Source organism: Staurois parvus, unplaced genomic scaffold, assembly GCF_062004578.1.
Source record: "Staurois parvus isolate SC_StPar_1 unplaced genomic scaffold, SC_StPar_1.0 ptg001847l, whole genome shotgun sequence".
Taxonomy (NCBI): domain Eukaryota; kingdom Metazoa; phylum Chordata; class Amphibia; order Anura; family Ranidae; genus Staurois; species Staurois parvus.
In genome coordinates this window covers 357,245-383,940 of record NW_028319643.1, presented here as the reverse complement: position 1 = coordinate 383,940, position 26,696 = coordinate 357,245, and the positions used below count along the sequence as shown (strand labels likewise).

General features: G+C 43.3%; 1 protein-coding gene across 1 annotated transcript in view; it reads left to right on the top strand.

Annotated features, from left to right (window-relative positions):
• GLCCI1 (glucocorticoid induced 1) overlaps positions 1-26,696 on the top strand; it is a 139,449-nt gene that overhangs the window by 52,195 nt on the left and 60,558 nt on the right. The window contains exons 2-3 of the mRNA XM_089664182.1: positions 378-529; positions 9,185-9,274. Coding sequence (XP_089520308.1) covers positions 378-529; positions 9,185-9,274 — 242 coding nt within the window. The remainder of the gene's footprint in view (positions 1-377; positions 530-9,184; positions 9,275-26,696) is intronic.

Here is a 26,696-nt window from a genome sequence, read left to right as displayed (position 1 = left end):
ATGCCCGTAGTTCACTTGTACTGCCTGCAGCGCTGCAATGACAGCCTTACAGAGGTACAGGCAACAGATCTGTAGGCAGTGTGTGTGCAGGAGCCTGAAATTGCATCTGCTGACCGGGTGCAGTGCTTTCCAGGCTCAATGTAACATAGCTGGCTACAAGCAGGCACTTCAGGCGTGTGGTGTTTTTTTTTTTTTTTTTTTTTAAATGTTGCAGGAAGTTGCTGGTTAAAAAAAAAAAAACTTTCCCTCAGTGACATTATGCATAAAACTACACAAGCGTGAATCCTTTGAGAACGGTCTAATTTGTATGCATGGGTGCTTTGTCTTCACTTAGAGGAAAATTAACCCTTTCCCTTTTTTTTTTTCTTTTTCTGCAGCTGACAGGTCAAGTTCACATCACCTGAGACCCTCAAATGCAATACGAAGGACTTCTTCCTTGGACGCCATAACTGGAACCTACCTGAGCGGGCACTGGCCTCGGGACCCTCATGTGCACTACCCTACATGTATGAATGACAAGTCCACACAGGTAATCCTTTTCAAGGGAAACTTGCACTGATAGAATATGTAGGTGGGTGTTGCTATCCTCTCCTTCTGATAATGCCAGTTGCCTGGCACGACCATTACCTGATTGACATTCCAGTCCTATGGCTTCAAGACTTTGTCACTGACCCAGGCACAAGCAGGTTCCTCAGGGGTGCTGACTTTCCCTGACTTTGCTTGATGCATGCTTGCCTACCTAGCAGTAACTGAAAGGAGTAAGAACTGTGGTGGCAGAGTAAATTGCATGTTCAAAAGGTTAGCATTTGCAGGCCTCATATATCTATGTGGGAGTTTCCTTCATTTTTGTTTTATTTTTTTAAATCAATTTATACAGCAATGCCAAATTCATTGGTACTTATGCAGGATGTGTAGACCTTTCCCATGAGTTCACTGCCTGCTAAGAAGCTTAAATTGTCACTCTCCTTACCAAGTCCTAAAGCTGAAATCTCTAAGGCAAACAGCAAATGCACAGATAAAATATCAATATGGGAGCTGTTGAACTTGGTAAAGGATTAGTATTTTTGTTCATCCATTTCTGAGATTTATACAGAACTGCCTTTTCTGCTGCAGTTAAATAACATAGGTCTTGCCCATCCCCCAGCCTGTGGCTAGATGGGGATGAGATTAGCTGTCACTCTGCTCTCTTCTCCTATCAGCTTATCCTTTGTTAGCACATTGAGCAGTGCAGCACAACCGAGTAAGCTCTGCTGTACAAGGACTGCAAAAGGCTGCTACCAGACCAAATTCAGGTACTTGCACTGCTGCATTCAAAGACATTTAATAATATGGAGCGGCATTAATTTGTTCTAAATATCTGCCTGGAATTCATCATTAAAGACTTCTTAAAGCGAAAAGATTGTAGCACTTGCATAAATAACCTGTGTGTGTGTATGTATGAGTGTATATGTGGATAGATAGATAATCTCCCAGAGGTGAGTACACCACTATCTCTCTAGGGTTTAAAGAGAGTGGTCCGAAAAAAAGAAAATATCTAGGTGTGAAAATGCCTCGTTGTCAGAGGAGAATAGACAGACAGGTTCAAGATAATAGGTAACCATAACTCAACCACTCTTTATAACCAAAGTATGCAGAATACCATCTCTGAATGTACAACACGTCAAACCTTGAAGCAGATGGGCTACTGCAGCAGAAGACCACACTGGGTGCCTCTCCTATCAGCTAAGAACAGGAAACAGAGGCTGCAATGCACACAGGCTCACCAAAATTGGAAAAAGGATACCTGGTCTGATGAATCTCTATTCCAGATAGTAGGGTCAGAATTGGGGCGTAAACTTGAAAGCATGGATCCATCCTGCCTTGTGTCAACGGCTCAGGATGGTGGTGTACTGGTGTGGGGGAGATTTTCTTGGCACACATTGGGCCCCTTTAGTACCAGTTGAGCATCATTTAAATGCCACGGCCTACCTGAGTATTAATGCTGACCATGTCCATCCCTTTATGACTCCAGTGTCCCCATCTTCTGATGGCTCCTTCCAGCAGGATAATGCTCCATGTCACAAAGCTCAAATCTTCTTCTACTGGTTTCTTGAAGATGACAATGAGATCACTGTACTCCAGTGGCCTCCACAGTCACCAGATCTCCATCCAATAGAGCACCTTTGGGATGTGGTGGATCAGGAGATTCGCATCATGGATGTGCAACCGACAAATCTGCAGCAACTGATTGATGTTATCGTGTCAATATGGACAAAAACCTCTGAGGAATGTTTCCAACACCTTGTTGAATCTAGGCCACGAAGAATGAAGGCAGATCTGAAGGCAAAAGGGGTCCAACCCGGTACTAGCAAGGTGTACCTAATAAAGTCCGCAATGACTAAGAGCTGAAGGAGCGTGAAATGCGTTAGCTGGAGTATTTTGTTCCTCAGGTTTTTTTTGGAAGTGGTTTATGCCAAGAATTTTGTAATAAAGGTGATTTTGTTGGATTTGCGGCCTTTTAATGTTTTCTTGTCTTATGAGGTCTGCTGCAGACAGGACCATCACCTGACAGTGTGTGAGGGCTAGTGAAAGAGGGGGGCCGACCTGGAGTGGTGTTTTTTTGCTTTTTTCAGACCTAATAGTGGTCAGTGAGTGTATATTGGTGATCCAAAAGAACTAGTCTGAGGTTTTGTTAGTGTTACTAAACCCTGCATTCACCATATCTGCTCTCCCACAGTACACAGAACATGGAAATGCAATTATTTTAGTAAATGTAAACTTCTAAATACCTTTTCTCATCAGCAGTTAGCAGTCTTGTGACTTCTATCACTGTCCAGCAGAGCACTGGTTAAAGCTTGTAGGAGGAGTTTTCATTCTGCTCTAGGAGGATGCAGAACCCCTGACCTCTGTCTAGACAGTGCTGATTGGCCCTGTGCTGATAACATGCACTCTCCCAAGAAACTAACCTCTCTAGCAATACACACTAAACTGAGCATGTGCAGAAGGGCTACGGGTTCAGTCTGTCTTATCAGGAGATAAGAAGTGGACACTTGAACAAGAGGCGGGGCAGAGAAGTCAGGATCAAATGACCTTTTTACACAATGCAGAGGATCAACCCCTTAGGTTCCACAGTGAGTATAACAAGCATGCTTTACTGTATATACAGACTGATTGTACTGTTGGGGGTTTAGTAACACTTTATTGGCAGTGTGCTGTCCATTTCAGTATAATCGCTCCTATCTAATATTGTGTAAAATATTCCTCTATAAAGATAATTCTTTACCGGCGCTCTAATACTGCAGTTCACAATAGTAGCCTTTGAATGTTCATCCCATTTTATAGTCTGAGTGTGGCATCACTCAAAACTGCAGCCCCGTTTTATTGTATATTGAAATGGTCTTTGATGAAATAATGCATGAGGCCATCATACAATCTGCTCTTTGTAGCGATATCTCATTAACATGCAGTAGATATTGTGAGTCCCTCCGCAGGCTGTCTTGTGTGGATGATCAGAGCTGGGCGCATTGTACTCTGCATAGGCCAAATTATTTATGAAGAGCTATTGTCAGCCCTCTGTGTATGTATATATAGAGTGTGTGTGTGTATATATATATGTGATAAATACAATTGTGTATTATTATTATACAGTATTTATAAAGCGCCGATAGTTCGCTCAGCTCTGTACATTACAAAGGGGGACAGAACATGTGACAGAACAATACCAATACAATGCAAAACATGAGGGGATCGAGGGCATTTATTGCAACTGTAAATGTATCTGTTTGCCTAGAGTAAAACATGACAAAATTGGGGCTAAACAAATATAATTTCATTCCAATCTGTGCAGTAATCCCCAATGAAACCATTCCTGCACTTTCTGTGCAGTAGTCTCCTGTTTTAGGACCAGTCACTGCTGCTCTTTGTTGTTGTGTAGGGGGACATACCCGCCTTCCTTCCGTAGTTTTCTTGCAGTCAGTCTGTAGTGGGTGGGGCCTGCTAGGACACTCCCATGGCTCGCTTCTCTGTACAGCAGGGGTAGGCACCTTTAACCTCCCTAGCGGTCTGATTATGTCCATATTTCTGTGCTCAAAGCGGTACCTTTTTTTTGCATGGAAATATGTATTTTTTTTTTTTTTATTGTAGGCCTGTAATTTTTAGGAATAACTCACTGAAATCTGTCTGAACAAGAGTCTATTAAACATTCCGGATATGATAAAGTTTAAAACACTAAATCATAAATTATAACTTAATAAATCCTAAAAAAAATATAATTTTAATTCAATATTATAATCAAACCAAAAACACTGAAATTTGAAATATAGCGCCAAGTTCGCACATCACTGAGCAAAGTCGCAAAATCGTTTTCAGTGTCTGATGAGGAATTTCCCCCACAAATTATTATCACTCAATTCTGCAAGTGGTTCTGATTTACTATCGCTGTTCTCTAGCCGGTCTAAAACTGCTTTTGACCTAAAGGGACGCTTTTTGGACACCATGGACGGTTCTCAGTTTCCAGTCAAAAAGAACAGTAAAAATGCAGGCAGGGCGCCGGACAAAGCACTCGGGACAAAATGTATGTGAAATGGTTTGATACAGGAATATTATACTATGTGATTTTAGTGTATTTAGTGAATGTCACTTTTTGTCATTTTCAAATTTCCCGCCGTTCCATCCTCCGTACGTCCCGACGTCGCAGGGAACGGAACCCAGAAGACAGATGCCGGCATCCGCCGAAGGACATTGCCGGGGATACTGCAGGGGGGACATCACGGGAGCGCAGGACAAGGTGAAGAATATCCCGGAGCAGCGCCGCATGGTAAGCCCGAGTGTAGTTCGGGGTTACCGCTTGTGGTACTGAAATGTTACCCCGAACTACACTCGGGAATACCGCCAGGGGGGTTAAAGAGGTGGAGATCTACCTGAACAACATGGGAGAAGCTAAAAATCAGTCAGCCAAAGGTGTACACATGCTGAAGCAGGAATTAAACACTCTGTAGCTTTTTGTGTGTGCTACCGCCTGTCAATCAAGACCCATTCAAGTAAATGGGACCATTCTGCAACTGAATGCTTCTGTGGAGTCAAGGGGTTAAAGCAGGTGGTGAAAAAGCAACACACCGCCTTTTTTATTGTTTAACCCCTTGTTTGCTGTACAGCAGAAAGTTGCAGGGCACTTGCAGAGCGTTCTCATTCACTTGAATGGGTTATGCTTGCCAGGTGCTAAAACCACCAACCATGACAGGGCGTAGCAGCCAGCGCTACAGAATGGACATCAACTTATGTGACTCTTGCTCCCTACTACAGCTCCAACTTTACAAGAAGTCCCTCTGCATTGCACTCTGATGATCTAGGGCAGCAATGGGCAAACTACGGCCCGGCGGACCTTTTAATCCGGCCCGCGGAGCGTGATACATTGGCTGTCAGGATGTATGTAGGCGGGGCAGCGTGACGAACGTGAGGGGAGCTAGGCTCCTCTCACAGTCCGCCCTGAAGACCAGAACGGCGCGGGAACACGGCGAGAGGAACGCGCGGAGCAAAGGTAAGTGAATTGACACGGGGGGGAATAGTACTATGGGGGATGAATTACTATAGGGGGGATGAATTACTATATGGGTAATGAATTACTATATGGGTAATGAATTACTATATGGGGGATGAATTACTATATGGGGGATGAATTACTATATGGGGGATGAATTACTATGCTTACTATGGGGGAATATTACTATACTTACTATGGATGACACATACACATCATTCATCTACTCTTGGTCTGGCCCCCGGCTCCAATATATGAACCCATTGCGGCCCTCAAGTCAAAAAGTTTGCCCACCCCTGCTCTAGGGCATCAGGTCAGCAAGCCCTGACCATGATCTGCCAGTCTCCTGCCTGAGATCTACTGGTTGCTGTCCCCTACTGTACAGACTGTTACAGCCAGGGGCGGATTGACAACTCATGGGGCCCCCGGGCAATAGGAGATCATGGGGCTCCTGTGTCCTTGCCCACACTCAAAAAAGCCTATGAAAAAGGTACCAGGGGCATCGCATGGGGCCCCCTACTGACCCTGGGCCCTCGGGCAGTGCCCGAGTTTCAAATGGTCAGTCCGCCCCTGGTTACAGCACAATGTCACTGCTGTTTTTACAAGGTAATAACCCGGTTTAAAGGGTTAGTTTACCTTTACCGAAAAACTGCCTATTCAGGTAAGTTGTGTTTGTAGATCAAAACAAACTATTCCACTTTAGTCAAAGCTGTACAATGACCTTGCTGTAGGTGTAGGCTATTTACTTACCTCATGAAGCCTGACTGGATAACTTTCAGTATGTTGCCAAGTGAGGCCTAGTCATTAATGCTTACCTCCTCCCATCACAGGAGTGATGGAGGAGTGGACTACATATCCCATGGTACCTTGCTGCCTGCAAGCAGTGATTCCTGTACTGACTCTGCCTCCTGAAACAACTCCTCTCAGGACCTCTGTAGTTTAGAAGGCAGGCTCTGTGAAATGTGAGAGCCAGCAGTGCCACCCACAGGACATAGTGGCTACGTTTCACAGAATTCAAGGAAGTAAATGTGTGGGTGTCTTCACAAAGTACTTTTATAAACTTTCAAGATTGTTTAGATTAAAAGGAGTGGGCCAAAAATAACTACAGTGCAGAAGAAATACAATGTGGAAATGACTATGATTTTACATTTTGTCCATAGATACTTTAACTCTCTATGGAGAGATTGCTTCTCGTGTGTGTGTGTGTGTGTGTGTGTGTGTGTGTGCGTGTGTCGTTTCCCTAAAATCAGCCCTCAGTACTCTCCTGGAAGAGCTCTGCAGAATAATTTCAAATCTGACCCATTTTTCAAAAAGTTCAGACAACCTTTATAAAAATTCTAGACTATGAATGGATGTAGAGAAGGGAAGGCTGCCTGTAAACAGGTACAACTTATTTAACCACTCGCCTACAGGGCACTGTCACCCCCTTCCTGCCCAGGCCAATTTACAGCTTTCAGCGCTGTTGCGCTTTGACAATTGCGCGGTCATGCAACACTACCCATATGAAATTTTTATCATTTTTTTTGTGACAGAGCTTTATTTTGGTGGTATTTAATCACCGCTGGGTTTTTTTATTTTTTCTTAAACCAAAAACCACTGAAAATTTAAAAAAAAAAAAAAAGTTTTTCTTAGTTTTTGTTATAAAATTTTGTAGTTAAGTGATTTTTCTCCTTCACTGATGTGCGCTAATGAGGCTGCACTGATGGACACTGATAGGTGGCACTGATGAGGAGGCACTGGTAGGTGGCATTGATGGGCATTGACAGGCATCACTGATGGGCACTGAAAGGCAGCACTCATATATGGCGCTGACGGGCGGCGCTCTGACGGGCGGCGCTCTGACGGGCGGCGCTCTGACGGGCGGCGCTCTGACGGGCGGCGCTCTGACGGGCGGCGCTCTGACGATCAGTGCTCATGTCCCCTCTGAGGAATGCTGATTACCGGCTCTCCTCTCCTCTGTCAGCGTGACAGCTCGTGGGGAGAAAAATGCCGATAACCGGCATTTCCGTGTTTACATGTGATCAGCTGTGATTGGACATGACCGAGCCGACATCTTCGGCTATTTCCGAGGATTGGTGATCTGCTGTGTCCGAATTGCCGCGCTCTGGGAGCTGCGCATGCCCGGTTAGAATGGGAGGACGTCATAAGATGTCCTCCCAGACTGAGAGAACCACCCAGTGTCCGCCATTGTACGATATGGCGGGCGGGAGGTGGTTAAGAGGATTTTTTTGTGTTCTCTTGAATGGGATTCAATCACGAAAAGCATGCAGACGGGTGCTAACCATTCCTTATGACATCCAGAATTGCACACGATTGGCTTTAGTTTGACTTGCATGTAGTTTTACAGTTTCCAGCGTTGTGTGAGCAGTAAAATATCTGGTTATACTTTTGTAGATTGTCAGATGAAGGCTTTCAAATAACTGTTTCCCTTGCCATGCCGGGTATACACGGCTTTGTAAAATTGACTGCTAATGTTTAGTGACTTGAGAGACTTGTTTAATATTTCACAGCGGCTTAGAATTGGTAACAGAATAGCAGCGAGTCTTTGTGCCGCTCCATACAGCTCCTCAGTGAGCCCAGTCTCCCCTTTTGCATGTTTAATGTACGGAGACACAAGGCTTCTATCAGGCCCAGTGATTCTGCTGCACAATGGCACTTGGTTAGAAAAGACCTTGGATTCTGCTCCTGTACAAACACTGGAAATATTCAATACTTAACTGAAAAATGTGTTTTTTGTTTTTTTGTTTTTTTTTCTACCAAAGAATCAATATTTCAGAAAAAAGTTGGAGACGTGTAGCCAAAGATCCTTTTAGCAGTTTGGCTGTACTTCTGTGGAAGCAGCAGGGGGGGTCCACGCTTCTTTTTAAATCGGTATATCTCTGCATTGTATGCACCTTTCCCCATATTTTGTTTTTAAAGTGTTACTAAACCCACAACAGTACAATCAGTCTGTAGATGCAGTAAAACATACTTGTTATACTCTGGAACCTAAGGGGTTAATCCTCTGCATTGTGTAAAAAGGCTGTTTTTGATCTTCTCTGTTCGTCCCCCTCTTATCTCCTGATAAGACATATGGTGTGGAGACACTCTGCACATGCTCAGTTTAGTGTGTATTGCTAGAGGTTTTCTCTTCTTGGGAGAGTGCATGTGGCCAGGGCCAATCAGCACTGTTCCGACAGAGGTCAGGGGTTCTACATGCTTCTAGAGCAGAAAGAAAACGCCTCCTACAAGCTTTAACCTGTGCTTGGCTGGACACTGATAGAAGTCATAAGGCTAATGGAAACTGTTCCAAAAACTCATCAAAAATGTACCCGTGTTGCAATTTTGGTGCAGTTTTTTTAAGTTACTTGACCTATACCACGAAAAAAAAAAAACCCACACCAGCATATGCGTTTTTGCTATGGATCAGAGTGAAAGTCGCTTTAAAGTGACATTTCAATAAAATAATAAACATACATATACTTACCTGCTCTGCAAAACCATTGCATAGGGAGCGGCTCAGATCCTTCTCTTCTGGGTCCCCCGGCTGGTGATCCACATGTATCAAAGTTCTGAAATGTCATTTGCATTGCTGCTTAGGGCTGGCTGTATTGCTTCTTCCTGATAACTGTTCGGGGGTGGGGGATCAGCAGGAACAGTCACAGTAACTTTCTTTGTTTCTTCTAATAGACACCAAGCTGTTGGGGAGAAGAGGCTACGGAGAAGAAAATCGGCCATCAGCGGTCTGCGTCCTGGGGTAGTGCGGATCAACTCAAAGAGGTACTGGACTGCTTCCTAATGTAAAGGTTTTATTTTATTTTTTGCCTTGAGCCTTTTCTGTTCCATCTTGGAGGTTAGAGATCATTTTAAAGTGTATTTTTCAGTGAGTGCATATTTGGAAATGTCACTAAGCAGGACATGGCAACCGTGTCATTGCACAGGCACTCCCTCCTCACCTCCCACAGCTCCTTTTATGTCCACCTTGCATGCAATCTCTTGCTGCTTCTTCCTCTGTACTAGTCCTATGACAATGCTTGCAGACCTAGACCTGAGCATGCCCACATGACTGAAGGGTTGACATCACTGACACCAATGTTGTCAGTGCTGTGACTGAGTATGGATACAGGCAAGGTGAGTAAGGGGGTGTTTGGGCGGGGGGGGGGATTTGTTAAGTGTGGGGCCTTTTGCCTATTACAGTGTTGACCTTTTTACATATTTTTGCCAGATTTCTCTTGTTGTTTTCTTATTAGTAGACTTGAATATTAGGCATTAAAGGCAGACTAGATTAACCACCACCAATTATTTCGCCTAACTGACCTACAAAGCCGTTCTAACCCTGTCCTAACCTAACCCTGACCTACAAAGCCGTTCACAACACTGCCCCTGACTACCTCACCAACCTGATCCCCAAGTACCGCCCTACCCATACCCTTCGCTCCTCACTGGACCTCCTTCTATCCTGCTCCCTGGTCTCCTCCTCCCATCCTGCTCCCTGGTCTCCTCCTCCCATGCACGACTGCAGGACTTCTCCAGGTCCTCCCCCATCCTCTGGAACTCACTGCCCCAATCCATCAGACTGTTGCCTTCCCTCTTCACATTCAGGCGCTCCCTCAAAACCCATCTCTTCAGGGAAGCCTACCCCACCCTCACCTAACAGCCATTCTCCCTCTTTCCTCCCACCCCTCATTCCCCTCAGCCACTTCCTACTGTACCTTTACCCCCTCCCTCCTAGATTGTAAGCTCGAAAGAGTAGGGCCCTCTTACCCCTCGTACGTTGTTTGTTATTGTTGTACTGTGCCATGTATTGTCCCCCCCTATTGTGCAGCGCTGAACAAACCCTTTGGCGCTATATAAACTCGAAGTAATAACTGCTTAACCTGTATCAAGATCAGAGACTGGCCTCACAGGGAAAGCATTGTTTGTAATAAATTCATCTCAGTCCTGCCGTCTGAAAAGCTGTCATAAAAAGCATCAGTTGAGATGAGCAGGTTATGTAAAGATTTGTCAACTGCAGGCAGGCAAACAGGGCCGTAGGGGAGCAAGTGGAAGGTGAGTGAGTCTGGAGGGGCAGGAATGAAGGTGAACCTTTTTGCTTGGCCCTCTGTGGGTTAGGGGGTTATTCATAACTGATGGAGCAGGACACCTATCAAAGTTTTTTGCCCTGTAGCAGTTGCACAGATGGGGATTGACCAGTGTTTGTTTTAGCCATGCCAGTAAAAACGGCAAGGTCATTTTAATGCCAGGCTCCCTACAATCTGCACATACGTACCTTTTACTTGTATTCTATTCAGTCCCCTGCCACTCTCTTCAACCAGGATGATGAAGCAGTGCATCTGGTACTTCAGGATATAGAGTAATCATATGATTCCCTCTTCTTCCCAAGTGACAAGGGTGCTCCTTGTTTAGCCATTCAGGCTTCCAGCTCTGTCATTTGGCGACATCAGTCCTCAGCTCTGTGTTGGCCCCAGCATGTAGAGTTTAATGACTCTTCTACCCATTCTGTGGGCACACAGAGTGGCAGGTGGGAAGAGGGGTGGTGGGTATATGTAGCTGAAGGGGGTGGGATTAAGCTGAACCTTTTTGCTTCCGTCTTTATTGGTAATAAAGTTATTCATACTTTGCGAAGTAGAACACTTTCATAATTTACAATTTCCACACCCTGTAGGAGCATAACAAAGGAAAAAAGTGTGTGTGTGTATCTATGTTCAGACCCTCTTCACTTATTTCAATATTATGTTGCAGCCTGATACTACAGTTGTAAATTCATTTTTTTTCTCACTTTAAAATAAACTCTCATTGGCATAAGTAGTCAGACCCTTCGCAACAACACTTAAAATTTATCCCAGGTGCCTCCCATTTCTCTTGATCGTTGCTGAGATGTTCCTACACCTTGATTGGAGGGCACCTGTGGTAAATTAAATTGATTGGACATGATGTGGTAAGGCACACACCTCTCTAAAAGACTTCACAACTGACAAGGCATACTGTATCAGAGCAAAAGCCATGAGGTTAAAGGAACTCCCTGCAGAGTTCAGAGACAGGATTATTTCAAGGCACAGATCTGGGGCAGACTACAAAAAACTTCTGCCTCACTGAAGGTTTCCAAGAGCACAATGGCCTTCATAATTCTCGAATGGAAGAAGTAATGTCCAAGCTGGCATTCATGTGTTTTGCACGGGAGAGTCTTCTGTCTAGCCACTCTGCCATACAGCCAAGATCGCTGGAGGGCTGTGGTGATGGTTGTATGATTATTGCAAGGCACAGGTATGGGGAAGGTTGCAAAAAACAGCTGAACTAAAGGTTCCCAAGAGCACAGTGGCTTCCATAGTTCTCTCAAATGGAAGAAATTTGGCACAACCAGGACTCTCTGAACAGCTGGTTCCCTCGCCAAACAATCAGGGACGAATGGCCTTGGTAAGAGAGGTGACCAAAAACCCGATGGTCACTGACTGAGCTCCCGAGATCCTGTGTGGAAATGGGATGAAGTTCCAAAAGGACAACCATCACCGCAGCCCTCCACCGATCTGGGCTTTATGGCAGAGTGGCTAGACTGAAGCTTCTCCTCAGTGCAAAACACATGAAAACCCCCTTGGACTTTGCAAAATCTCCTTCCATTTGAGAATTATGAAGGCCACTGTGCTCTTGGGAACCTTCAGTGCAGCAGAAAGCTTTTGTAGCCTTCCCCAGATCTGTGCTTGAAATAATCCTGTGTCTGAGCTCTGCAGGCATTTCCTTTTGACCCCATGGCTTTTGCTCTGATACAGTATGCATTGTCAGCTGTGAGGCCTTTTATAGAGAGGTTTGTGCCTTTCCAAATCATGTCCAATCCATTTAATTTACTAAAGGTGGGCTCCAATCACGGTGTATAAACATCTCGGCAACTATCAAGAGAAATGGGAGGCACTTGAGCTAAATTTTTAAGTGTTGTTGCAAAGGGTCTGAATACTTAGGCTAATGTCATATTTCAGTTTTTCCTTCCTCATAAATTTGCAAACCTTTTGAAAACTTTGTTTTTACTTTGTCATTATGGGGTACTGAGTGCAGAATAATGAGAAATGAATTTAAACAACTGTAATGTCAGGCTGCAACATAAGATTTAAAAAAATAAATAAAAAAAAAAGGAAGGGGGTCTGAACACATTTTTTTTTTTTTGTTTTTTGTTTTAAAACAGTTTTATGCATCAAAACAAATGTCACTTTTTTTCCCCTGGTACGGATGGGGCTTTCTTTCCATAAACTTGTAAAGTCAGTATCTTTATTTTAATCGCAGAACAAAACTGAAATTTGACATGAAGTGAAATTTTTTTTCACCCACGGTCTTTCCTCTTGTTGAGCTGAGGAAATGACTCACGATATGTCAAGTTCTCCTGCATATCAGCATACCAAGTATGTGTTTTTACGTAAACTGTAATGCAATTATCATACTTAGGATGTTTTTTTTACATGTTTAATATTTGACTATTTTTAAATGTCTTCAGAGACCCTGTCACCACAGGATTGCCCATAATAGGCCAGCCCTTTAAATGTTCTCCTATCTTAGCTTTTTAGTGGCCCATGTCTTGAAACTCAGCTGCTTCGTTGCTTCCTTGTTGCTGCAAGTATTCAACCCTTCTTGTTGGGTCAGCTACCTGTGTCCCTGCCACACAAGGTGGTTCCTCTTGCTGGCTTGTATATGAATGTGTTCTCTTTTTTGTCAGGTTATGCCTCAACCAGAACAGAAAACAGGAGGTGCGAGCTAAGTGTAGTAATTCTACAGGCCTGTAGAAGGAGCTAGAGCAGCAATGGGCAAACTACGGCCCGCGGGCCGTATACGGCCCGGCGCACCATTTAATCCGGCCCGCGGAGCGTGATACTGTCAGGATGTGTGTAGGCGGGGCAGCGTGACGAACGTGAGGGGAGCTAGGCTCCTCTCACAGTCCACCCTGAAGACCGGAACGGCGCGGGAACACGGCGAGAGGAACGCGCGGAGCAAAGGTAAGTAAATTGACACAGGGGGGACTTGGCTTACTACTTGGGGGGGAATAGTACTATGGGGGATGAAATACTATATGAGGGATGAATTAATATGGGGAATGAATTACTATAGGGGGGATGAATTACTATAGGGGGGATGAATTACTATAGGGGGGATGAATTACTATAGGGGGGATGAATTACTATAGGGGGGATGAATTACTATAGGGGGGATGAATTACTATGGGGGATGAATTACTATGGGGGATGAATTACTATGGGGGATGAATTACTATGGGGGATGAATTACTATATGGGGGATGAATTACTATATGGGGGATGAATTACTATGGGGGATGAATTACTATGGGGGATGAATTACTATATCTACTCTTGGTCCGGCCCCCGGGTCCAATATATGAACCCATTGCGGCCCTCAAGTCAAAAAGTTTGCCCACCCCTGAGCTAGAGGCTCCAAGGGTGTAACTTGTGTCCTTTGCCTGTGTTCTTTGTGTCTTCTGTGTTCCACATCCGGCTCTCCTTCTCTTCCCGTGACGTCCCTTGCGCCAGCCCATTCCACGCTGGTCAGCGTGGACTCTTACTGGTCCAGACGGTGTTGGACTTGCTCTGCTGCACCCCATGACATCCGGGTGGGCTCTCAACCAACACACACGGCTCCACCCTGTCCCAGCTCACATCCATGGCACCCTAGGTGTATGACCGACGGTACCTGCAGGACAGAGAGGAGTGGCCACATCTCCCTACACAGATGAGCTTGTCATTTACTTTCCTCTTGTGTATTTTTAATCCTATATTATTAAATACAGCATCCTATTACTGCACTTAGCTGGCGCCTCCTGTTCTTCTCTTTTTTGTCTTTTGTATATAGAGTTGGCTTTGCTGTATAGCAGGGGTGGGCAACTGTGGCCCTCCAGCTATTGGCGAACTACAAGTCCCATCATGCCTCTGCTTTTTCGGAGTCATACTTGTAACTGTCAGTTTTGCAATGCCTCATGGGACTTGTAGTTCTACAACAGCTGGAGGGCCACAGTTGCCCACCCCTGCTCTATAGGATGGCTGCCTTTATCTGACACCCAGTGTCCCAGAGACTTTTTAAAGACTTTATTATGTATATGGACATTATAGGAATTATTCTTTTAACAGTGTTAATTTACAGTCTACCCGTGCCCGTTCCAGCGTGGAGTTATATGTATAGCAGTTACATATACACACACGTCATTTGCCTTGCAGGCATCCTACATTATTCATATTGTTCATAATCCATATTGTATCGCGTTGGAATAATCTCACCTCTGTGCACCAGAATTTCTCCTTTATTGAAGGATAACTTGCCTCTCCCTGCTCTTCTCATCTCGTTCTTGGTCAGTAAGTATGCTTGTCACTTCCTGGCCAATAGGAATGTGAAGAGATAGAGGATGACACATTAACCCTATGAAAAGAGTACAGACAACCAACCCCCCCCCCCCCCCCCACCCAGTGTGTGGTGGTTATTTTTTTTTTTTTTTTATCTACAGTGGTGGATACATTTCCTCTTGGGTTAGTATTTTTCAAACAGGACCCCAAACTTGTAATTTATCTTGATGATTTCCGTATTTTTCGCTCCATAATACGCACCTAGATTTTAGGGGCGGAAAACAAGAAAAAAAATATTCTGAACCAATAGACTGCAGACATAGTACAGGAGATGACCAGAGACTGCGGACACAGTACAGGAGATGACCAGAGACTGTAGACACAGTACAGGAGATGACCAGAGACTGTAGACACAGTACAGGAGATGACCAGAGACTGTAGACACAGTACAGGAGATGACCAGAGACTGTAGACACAGTACAGGAGATGACCAGAGACTGTAGACACAGTACAGGAGATGACCAGAGACTGTAGACACAGTACAGGAGATGACCAGAGACTGTAGACACAGTACAGGAGATGACCAGAGACTGTAGACACAGTACAGGAGATGACCAGAGACTGTAGACACAGTACAGGAGATGACCAGAGACTGTAGACACAGTACAGGAGATGACCAGAGACTGTAGACACAGTGCAGGAGATGACCAAGAGACTGCGGACACAGTGCAGGAGATGACCAAGAGACTGCGGACACAGTGCAGGAGATGACCCAGAGACTGCGGACACAGTGCAGGAGATGACCCAGAGACTGCGGACACAGTGCAGGAGATGACCCAGAGACTGCGGACACAGTACAGGAGATGACCAGAGACTGCGGACACAGTGCAGGAGATGACCCAGAGACTGCGGACACAGTGCAGGAGATGACCCAGAGACTGCGGACACAGTGCAGGAGATGACCCAGAGACTGCGGACACAGTGCAGGAGATGACCCAGAGACTGCGGACACAGTGCAGGAGATGACCCAGAGACTGCGGACACAGTGCAGGAGATGACCCAGAGACTGCGGACACAGTGCAGGAGATGACCCAGAGACTGCTGACCTTTGGGGAGGGAGGGGGAGCAGGTACCTGAATTTGACAGGTACCTGCTCCCACTTCCGCGGAGTTATCTTCCCTTTAGTGTGGGCACCTGGCTGAGAGCTGGGTGCCCAGTGCGCATTCGCGAGAAGTGCTGTGCTTTGTGATTGGTCCGGCGTCTTCTGGGACCTGTCATGTGTCCCAGAAGATGCCGTACCATTCACAAAGTGCAGCGCTTCTCGCGCATGCGCACTGGGCACCCAGCTGTCACAGCCGAGAGCCCCCAATAAGATTGACTCTTTACCATGTGATCCGCTGTGTTCAGTCGCAGCTGATCACATATAAACAAATTCGGGTTATTGGCATTTCCTTTCCTCAGCGCTGTCACTGTCTGAGGAAAGGAAAGTCAATAACCAGTTTCCTGCAACAGGGACATTTACATTGATAAAAAGGGCACGGATTATAAGTGCAGCATATCAGTGGCTAGCAGTGCAGCCTCATCAGCACACATCGGTGAAGAAGAAAAATTACAAAATTGCAAAATTGTAGAATAAACAAAGAAAAAGGTGTTTTTTTTTTTTTGTTTTTTTTTTCCCCAAAATGTTTGGCCTTTTTTAATTTCAAAATTCGCCAAATATTTTCAATTGGTGAAAGGTCTGGACTGCAGGAAGGCCAGTTAAACACCCGGACTATTCTACTACAAAGCATGCTGATGTCATAGATGCAGTACCTGGTTTAGCATTGTCCTACTGAAATATGCAAGGCCTTCTCTGGAAAAAAAGTCATCTGGATGGGAGCATATGCTGATCTGAAACGGATATCTTTCACCATTGATGGTGCCTCTCCAGATGTGCAAGCTGCCCATTCCATACACACTAATGCACCCCCATACCATCAGAGATGCAGGATTTTGAACTGAGCGCTGATAAAGTCAGAAGGTCCCTCTCCTCTTTAGACCGGGGGACATGACACCCATGGCTGCCAAAAAGAATGGCAAATTTTGATTTGTATGACCAATGAAACGTTTTCCACTTTGCAACAGACCATTTTAAATGCGTTTCTGCCAGAGAAGACTGCAATTTTCTGCATCATGTTCAGTTATGGCTGCTTCTTTGCAGGATGGAGCTTTACCTTGTATTTTTGGATGGCTCAGTGAACTGTGTTTAGAGTGATTTATGAAGAAGAAAAAAAAATTCCTGAGCCCATGCAGTGCACTCCATCGCAAAATCATGTCTGTTTTTAATGCAGTGCTGTCTGAGGACCCAAGGATAAAATCTTTGCAATTTTACATTGAGAAATGTTATCTAAAATGGTTTGAAGATTTAGATGCAGCTTTTCACATATTGGTGAGACTCTGCCTATCTTTACTTTTGTAACACTGACTCTCTAAGATCTTTTTATACCCAATCATGTTACTGACCTGTTGCCAAATAACCTAATTGGCTGCAGAATGTTCTTCCAGCTCTTCATTGTTAGTACCACATACTTTGACATCTTTTTGTTGCCCCCTCTCAACTTTTTTTTTAGATTTTTTTTTTTTGCCACCAATTTCCAAATTATCCTATTTAGTTTTTTTTCTTAGAATGGTCAATTTTGTCATTTTCTATTGTGAATAAAATATGGGTTTATGAGATTTGCAAATCCTTGCATTCTGCTTTTTATATGATTGTACGTCCCAACCACGCTAGGTGGTTCTCTCGTTCTGGGAGGACGTCATATGACGTCCTCCCATTCTCACCGCGCATGTGCAGCTCAGGGAGCGTGCAGCGCGGCGATCGGAGGTGCACTGTGTCCCTCGGACACAGTGGATCACCGATCCACAGAAAGAGCCGACTATGTCGGCTCGGCCATGTGATCAGCTGTGTCCAATCACAGCTGATCGCGTGTAAACCGGGAAATGCCGGTTATTAGCATTTCTCTCCTCTCGAGCTGTCACGCTGACAGAGGAGAGGAGAGCCGGTAATCGGCATTCCGTGGAGGGGACATGTACACTGATCATCAGGGCACTGATGATCAGTGTAGCTCATCAGTGCCTTGTGTCAGTGCCACGTGCCAGTGCCCATCAGGGCCACATATCAGTGCCTACCAGTGCACATCAATGCCACATATCAATGCCCATCTGAGCTGCCAGTCAGTGCCGTCTATCAGTGCGTGTCAGTGCCATATATCAGCGATGCCTGTCAATGCCCACTAGTGCCTCCTCATCAGTGCCACCTATCAGTGTCCATCAGTGCCCAGCACTGCAGCTCATTAGCGCACATCAGTGAAGGAGAAAAATAACTTATTTACAAAATTTTATAATTTAAGAAACTTTTTTCTTTTAATTTTCAGTGGTTTTTGGTTTAAGAAAAAATAAAAAACCCAGAGGTGATTAAATACCACCAAAATAAAGCTCTGTCACAAAAAAATGATAATGTCATATGGGTACAGTGTTGCATGACCGCGCAATTGTCATTCAAAGCGTGATAGCGCTGAAAGCTGGAAATTGGCCTGGGCAGGAAGGGGGTGAAAGTGCCCGATAGGCGAGGGGTTAATGTCAGAACCAGTGGTACATCAAAGAGCCAGTATAGGGGCTGCTTTTCGGCAGTATAGGAAGCGGATAGTGCGGTAAAGATGGAAGCGCCCTGGTGAAGGTGCACACTACTATAGCCTGAGGCAAGATTTTTGTGTAGATATTGATTGTGGAATTTTTTCATAATATGGTTGGTTATCAGTAACAAGGATTTTGGCAAACATTTTTTCTCTCCTGCCTTTTATTATATACTTGGATTACAATCGCTTCCAAAAATGGGAGGGACTGCTTAGTCACATGACCAGGTCCTGTCTTGCGATAAGTGACACCGCAGGGAAAAGTAACCAAACAGCCTTTTAGTTTTCAAAGCTTTTGAAATGTAAAGGCTTTAAAGTATAATGCAGGCTTTTATGTTTTGAGTGGAGAGGGATTGTCTGCGCCGCCATTAGGGTGACTCGCTCTGTCCTGTTTACCATTTTCACTGAAAGTGAAAGAAAATCACAAATTTTGGGCTGTCCCCAGAAGAGCAACTTAGGAGAAATCTTCCAGCTTGGAAACTAGTTTTGATGACAACCAGATTCTCTCCCATTGGAAGGGGAGTTTTCTATCACTTCTGTTTTGGCTATGGGACAGGAAATGAAGGGAAATCTACCAAGTGGGATACAGATGGCAAAGCAAAACTGGCAAGGGTTATAACCCTCATTTGATCCAGCATAGAAAACAAATACCTTTTAATGCTACCTTAGTGTTTTTATTGCTGTTTTTCACGTTTTTTGTTTTTTTTTTTAAATCCCTGTGACACCATGGCACAAAATTAGTAATGAGGTCATGGGGGCAGGAAGATATAGGTGAACTAAGATGTTGTAACCCTTGCTGACTTTTCTGAAAACATTGTGGTGTGATCATTGGAGAAATGTCATATCCTCTGTCACCAGGAGAATATCCCTGTTGGGGACACGGCAATAAAAGTCTGACATGTTCTGGTACTTCCACATTCTATCTATAATAATAAAAAAAAAAATAGTGACAGTAAACTGTAATCTTGTGTTTTTTGGTGTGGTGTGTTTTTTTTGGTGTGGTGTGTTTTTTTTGGTGTGGTGTGTTTTTTTTGGTGTGGTGTGTTTTTTTTGGTGTGGTGTGTTTTTTTTGGTGTGGTGTGTTTTTTTTGGTGTGGTGTGTTTTTTTTTTTTTCTTGTGTTTTTTTTTTTTTTTTTTTTTTTTTTGTTTTTCTGCTGTGACCCGACTTGGAAGGTGACCAAGTTTGTTCTGTGTGGTCCCATTATATGTAGGAAGGTAGCCCCCCTCTCTTGCTCACTCCCGAGGCGAACTAGGGACTCTGGGTTTTGTAATATGCATTGAGCAGTGCGCATGACCACAACCTGCCACTCAGAATACACTGTTCAGCGGCTGCAGCCAGTGGTCGAGGAGACTTTTCCAGCAAGTCCCACTGACCGTAGTCTATCAATGATCGATTACTGTTGGGACAACCAAACACTGATCGAAATTTGGCTGGTTCCTTTTGAGCTGGCAGCATTTTTGATCAGTATATGGCTGTCTTCACTCTGCTAGTTTCTAAAGAAGCACAGGTACCTCTGTGGCCAGGCTATGGACAGTAAATTATATTAGCAGCATATGAGCTTTTAAGATGATTTCCAGGAATTCAGCTACTTTGTAAAAAGTGCAGGCATACAGAGTAAAGTCCAAGGAGGTACATGACAATTACTGGAGTTCTCTTTTACTTCTATCTGACAGTTTTATTGCACTCCTGGAAGATGCCTATCACTGCGCTGATCCTTCTGATCTCTGCATCTTCACCAAATATAAAGGCTTCTGTGAATAAGCAGCAGAGGGGAGGGATGTTCATAGCTGCTCTGTGTGCTTCTCTACTCTCCGATCCCAGAGTGTCTCTCTGAGCAAATGTAAGATGTAAACAGAAGTCCAGGAGATGTCGTCCACCTAGTTGGACTTCACTTTGGCTGAGTTCTAGAATTCAGCTTTAAAATCTTACTTACCTTTTGGGGTGCAGGCACTATAAAGCAATTTATTCTCCAATTTCAAATATGAAGCAGAGATTCTTCCCTAGTCTGCTGTCCACACTCTTGCTCTCCTCTTCCTGTGCACCTCCTGTGTACATTTACTTACTAGAAGGCTTTCTAGTCACTGCTAGGAGAGGGGAGCTGATCTGCTGAAAGCCAGAATGTGTTTTTCTGCTGTAGATTTCACGGATGAATTATACCTCAGTGCCTGCAACTACAGAGGTCAGTGATGACTTTTTAAAGCTCATTTAGAAAATGTAAATATTGGAATGTCGTAGGCTGCATGGAGTTTTACTTTAAAGTGTATCTCAAATTTTTTTTTTTTTTTTGCATTTGGATAGCGTGTGAAAAGTTTAGGACTCCTGTCAGGTGTTTGTTGCTATCTGTACTCCTTCTGGAAAGATTAATATGTTTGGTTTGTTTTGTTCATTGTCATCTAGACAAAATATGATGGCAAATCCCGAATTTTCTGCTTATCAGAACAGAGATTAAGGGACAACCTTGCGATGGGGGGCACCTGTTCTAGTAACAAATGTCTGAGGGGTTTCCCCTAGTTTTATTCTACTTTTCTGGTATCTCTGGTCCAGGAAGTGAACAGAAATCTCTTCAATGGAAAACAGATGATGGCGGCGGGGGGGGGGGGGGGTTAGATCGTAACAATGGTTTTAACCATACTCTGGGCAGCACAGTGGCTTAAATGGTTAGCACTTCCGCCTGGCAGTACTAATGTCGTTGGTTCGAATCCCAACCACGGCACCACCTGCCTGGAGTTTGCATGTTCTCCCTGTGCCTGCGTGGGTTTCCTCTGGGTACTCCGGTTTCCTCCCACACTCCAAAGACAGGTAGGTGAATTGGCTCCTGTCTAAATTGTCCCTAGTATGTGTATGTATGAATGTAAGTTAGGGACCTTAGATTGTACACCCCTTGAGGGTTAGGGACTGATGTGAATGTACAATATATATGTAAAGTGCTGTGTAAATTGATGGCGCTATAGAAGTACCTAAAATAAATAAAAATAAAGAAAAAAAATACTCTGTTCAAAATACATAAAAATAAAACTTTGCTTTAGATGCACTTTAAAGTAGAATGAATGAAGTGTTCCTCCCCAAACCTGTAAATTGCAGTTGCCCACTTGTCCCCCCATTGGAAAGCATTTTTTTTAACTGGACGCCGTGTTCCCAGAAACTTTTGCTTCCAAAAAATATATAACAAAAGTGTGCCCCGCATGCGGTCTTGTTGTGTGAGACACTTGTGCGGCAAAGGAAGACTCTCCTGAATATTGAATGTTATTTCAGGTCAGCAGCTATTAAAATCGCGAATAACCCCAATCTGTCACTGCCAATGAGAGAGCTGTGCAGCCAGAATAAAAGCACAGGTTGCAAATTACTATGTGTCATCCATACTGCGCCCACGCCCGCCGTTTTACACTTCTCGCTAGTTAATTTACGCCCACACTCGGTAACCTAGACATCAGTTTTGTTCTAGTTGGTTTAATTACAAAGTGCAAGTGAACGTCTCCACTATCCCGCGTCTGCATTACCGCAAGATTAAACCGTCAAATTAACAAGAATTTTTTTTTAATGTTCTGGGAACACAGATCTTGTTAATGGATTTTGCTGCCTTAAAACAATGTGTAAATAAATGAAGCGCTGTCGGTTGTGGGTAGTGAAGGGCCTAATTGGGGAAAAAAAGGGAAAAAAAAGCTACAGCAACAAATTAAGACCAGTCGATCTAATGAATGTATTCAGTTATCTAAAAAGATAACTGAATACATTTTGGCCAAGATTTATGAAGAAAAATTATTTATTTGCAAAATGATATAAGAAAAACACTTTCATTTATATAGCAAAAAAAAAAAATCCCATTGTTGAATAAATACCACCAAAATAAAGTTAATCTGTCTCAAAAAAATGCTAAACAATTAAAAAAAAAAATTAGAACTTTTGAATTGTTTAAATTTTTTTTATATTTTATTTTTTAAAACATACTGTCGCTCTAGCAGTACAGTGTCACCATAGTGACACTGTACTACTTGTGGGGGTGATGAAGATTTTTTTTTTTTGTTTCTGATATCTTTTACAACCATAACGACCGACTGTTAACCTGCGTTTTCTGTTAGGTTGGTATCTCACGCACCAAGTTAAATTATCCATGGCATTATTGAACATTTCTTTTTTTCCTTGGCTCAGACTTGCTCATTTACCAGGTTCTGATGGCTACTCTAAGGGTAAAATTCAAATTTGAGTAACTAAAAGGATGTTTTCATAAACTTTTTGCAAACAATTTTACAGGAATATCTGTAGGCACGCCTCTGCAGAACTTCAATTTTAACCACTTCAAGTCCGGACACTTTCACCCCCCTTCCTGTCCAGGCCAATTTTCAGCTTTCAGTGCTATCGCACTTTGAATGACAATTGCGCGGTCATGCAACACTGTACCCATATGAATTTTTTTGTATTTTTTTGAGACAGATTAACTTTATTTTGGTGGTATCTATTCACCCCTGGGATTTTTATATTTTGTTTGCTATATAAATGAAAGTGTTTTTCTTATCATTTTGCAAATAAATAATTTTTCTTCATAAATCTTGGCCAAAATGTATTCAGTTATCTTTAGTAAAAAAAAAAAAAAAACCCAAATTGGTTTATAACTAAAAAAAAAAATTAGAACTTTTGGTTATTAACCAATTTGGGTTTTTTTTTTTTACTAAAAAGATAACTGAATACATTTTGGCCAAGATTTATGAAGAAAAATTATTTATTTGCAAAATGATATAAGAAAAACACTTTCATTTATATAGCAAAAAAAAAAAATCCCATTGTTGAATAAATACCACCAAAATAAAGTTAATCTGTCTCAAAAAAATGCTAAACAATTAAAAAAAAAAATTAGAACTTTTGAATTGTTTAAATTTTTTTTATATTTTATTTTTTAAAACATACTGTCGCTCTAGCAGTACAGTGTCACCATAGTGACACTGTACTACTTGTGGGGGTGATGAAGATTTTTTTTTTTTGTTTCTGATATCTTTTACAACCATAAAGGGTGTAAAAGCAATCATTTCTCCTTCTCTCTGGCTGCATCCTTGTAGCCATTGAGAAATACTGAGAGCTGTGATTGGTCACAGCTTGTCACATGGTACACTGTTGTTGTGAATAGCCCTGTACCATGTGACCTCTGTGATCATTCACAGATTTCACTAGTAGTAAGCAATGATGTTAGCAAGTGACCTCTTACTTATATTCATGTGATCACTGATTTGGCCAATCAGTGATCACATGACCGGGACCTCACACGGAGGTCCGGAGACAGCGGGCAACGGATCGCGGTGCCGCACACTCCCAGGGAGCACGCACAGGCAGTGAATGCGGAGGCTGTTTATAAATGGCCACCCGCTCCTGCACTGCTTCCGTCTGGCCGTTTATGTACATGGGCCGGACGGGAAGTGGTTAAAGAGCATAAATAACAGTTTTTTTTTTTTTTTGGTAGGCTTCTGTGTGTCAAGGTAGAAGCATTGTTGCAAAGATGTCAGTGTATGCATGTGAAGAGGGACAAAGTGGGACAAGGCTACATGGACTTCTGTAGTCCAGCAGACCGTACTACTTAGGATTTCAGAGCAGAGGCAACATTGCAGGACAACAGGACGTATTGAGCTCACCTTCTTGTGTGAACACTACGTATTTTTATGTATTGGCAGCATTTGCTAAGGGTTAAATATGGCGAAATATGCTAGCTTGCTTTTTATCTTTTTTATTTTTTTTGAACTATTGAGAGACACAGGAAGTCTTTAATACGATAAATAGGCTGCATTCCAAATGGCTGTTTCAATTTCCATACATTTTTATGAAAGAAAGCAATATCTAAAGACAATACAAAGTAGTACATGCGTCGTATATCACCCCACTGGTCATATAACTAGACAGATGCAGACTCTTAAGTACCATGTAACACATTCACTGAAATGGGGAGGAGATCCAGGCATAAAGCACACCAGAGAAGCTATATCCATACAAATGGATAGATAACAGAAAAAGTTTTCAGGGTTATCTCCTCCCCTTTTTTTTTTTTTTTTTAAACACAATCCACTTGTCTGCATGTGACACCCAAACTGTGTAGGTTAACGTTATTGGGGACTTGAACACTTTACATCCCCTACATGTTTTGTGCAGGTGGTGGCATTCCAGGGATACATGCTGGAGCTTTGCTCAATGCATCCTTTTCTATTTTTCACCTGCCAACATTTCCTATGTCACTACACAAATTAGCAGATCACCATTAAGCCCTCTTGTGTCTTCTGGACCACTGGAATGGTTTCAGGAGGTATACTCCAACCTGTTCACCAGTTCCCAAACTCAGATGAGGCATCTGCCTCATCTTGGATCTCAGCGCTCAAAATGTGAGCCCAGAAATTCTGCTTGGTATCGACCTGGTCTGTCATTTCCTCCCGTTACAGGAAAACTTTGACTTCTGTGGTTGTCAGAGATGCTTTCCTACATGTCCCTATCTTTGCATCGCATTGTTTGGTTTACTGTGGGGCCCTTATACTATTGGTTTGTCTCTCAGATGTTCACCTTGGTGCAGGCCCCATTTTAGGCTGTTTAGATGACCTCTTCTTGAGTGAACAGTTGGTCTGGACACTATCGGACATTGTTCCCTTAACTATCAAACACCATAACAGTTCTGATGGATTCTGAACCTTCACAAATTGTTGCTGAATCTAACTCGATGTTTGGAGTATCTGGGTCTAGTCCTGCACACAGGTCCGTGCAGAGTGTTTGCTTCCACATTCATCAGGCTTCATTGGCTCTAAATCAGTTTTTTTCGTCACTTCAGAAACCTCTGAACCCATTAGAGATCTGTGAGTGCTTCTTGGACCTGTCGGCATCAAACAGCAATTTCCCATATTTGCAAGGTTGCCATCTGGTTTCGAAGTTCTACCTGCTGGACTTTGTGGCCTTATCTGATGCCAGCCCCTGTGGCTCATTTTAGCTGTAGTCATTCCCCAGTTCTGTTTTTCTTGGTCTTGTTAGTATTTGTTAGCTGTGTTGACCACACCTCAGTTGGACTACTTTTGGATGTTATGAAGGTAAGACTTCTGTGTCCCTTAGCAGCTGTGTCCAGTCCCCTGTAATTGGCAGTACAACTCGGAGGTTAAGGACTGCATGTGTCCCTCAATGGTATCCTAGGATGTTTGTACGGAGAGCAAAATTCTTATTTGACCCAGTCATACACTTTTTGGTGAAGATCTTCATGCCAAGAACTAGTGTTGTTCCGAAACCCATACCGAAAATTCAGAATGCATGTGGCTGAAAACCAAACCGAAATGTCTGTATGTGGAAGTGGGGAGGCTCCAATTTTTATTTATTTATTTTCTCTACTTTCATGTATATTTTTATTTGTTTTTTAACTTCTGATTTTATTGCTATCACATAGGGGAGCAATAGTCCCCTATGTGATAGCATATGAGTGACAGGCCATCTTTGCAGGGGGAGGGGGTGGGGGGCAGGAGAGGAGCAGTGTATACAGTGGGGGAGCAGTGCATACAGTGAGGCTCCCTCACTGGTGGTCCCTATATGCCAGAGCTGGTTTTTAAATGCAAGAAACTTTTTTGTTTCTTTTATCTCAGGAAAGAAACTAAAAGGAAACTTTGTTTCATTTAGCTGGGGAGAAAGTGACAGCTGATTCTGTAAGCTATAGTGAAGAAAAAAAATTAGCCGGTAATTACATTCTAAAACAGACACATATAGTGACAGCCAGTCACTGTATACACTGCTCCTGCCTTTCTCCGCCGCCGCCCCCCCCCCCCCTCCTGTATCGGCTACATTTTTTGCCGATTAAAGCTATTTTCGGTCGATATGTTTCGGTGGCTGAAATTTCGGTGCATCCCTACCAAGAACTATTTGTATGGAAAACTAGCGCATTAGATATGGTTGTGCTATATAAGGTGGTAAAATTGAATGTAGAGGTAACATTTCCTTTTTTTGTACAGTTTGCTGGATAGAGTATATATATATAAAAAAAAAAAAATCAGTATAGGTGTGTGCACTTCTAAATCATGGACAGGCTTTACAGATTATACTTTTGAAACTTAATGTCTCTACACACAAACGAAATATGATGTTGCACTTGATCCTGTAATGTCGACAAGTTTAATCCTTTTTTTGAGTTTTTATGTCCTTTCAGTTAGTTAACTCCACATTTATTGAGAAGACAACACTCCCCTCTGAGTGATCTGAGTGATCTGTA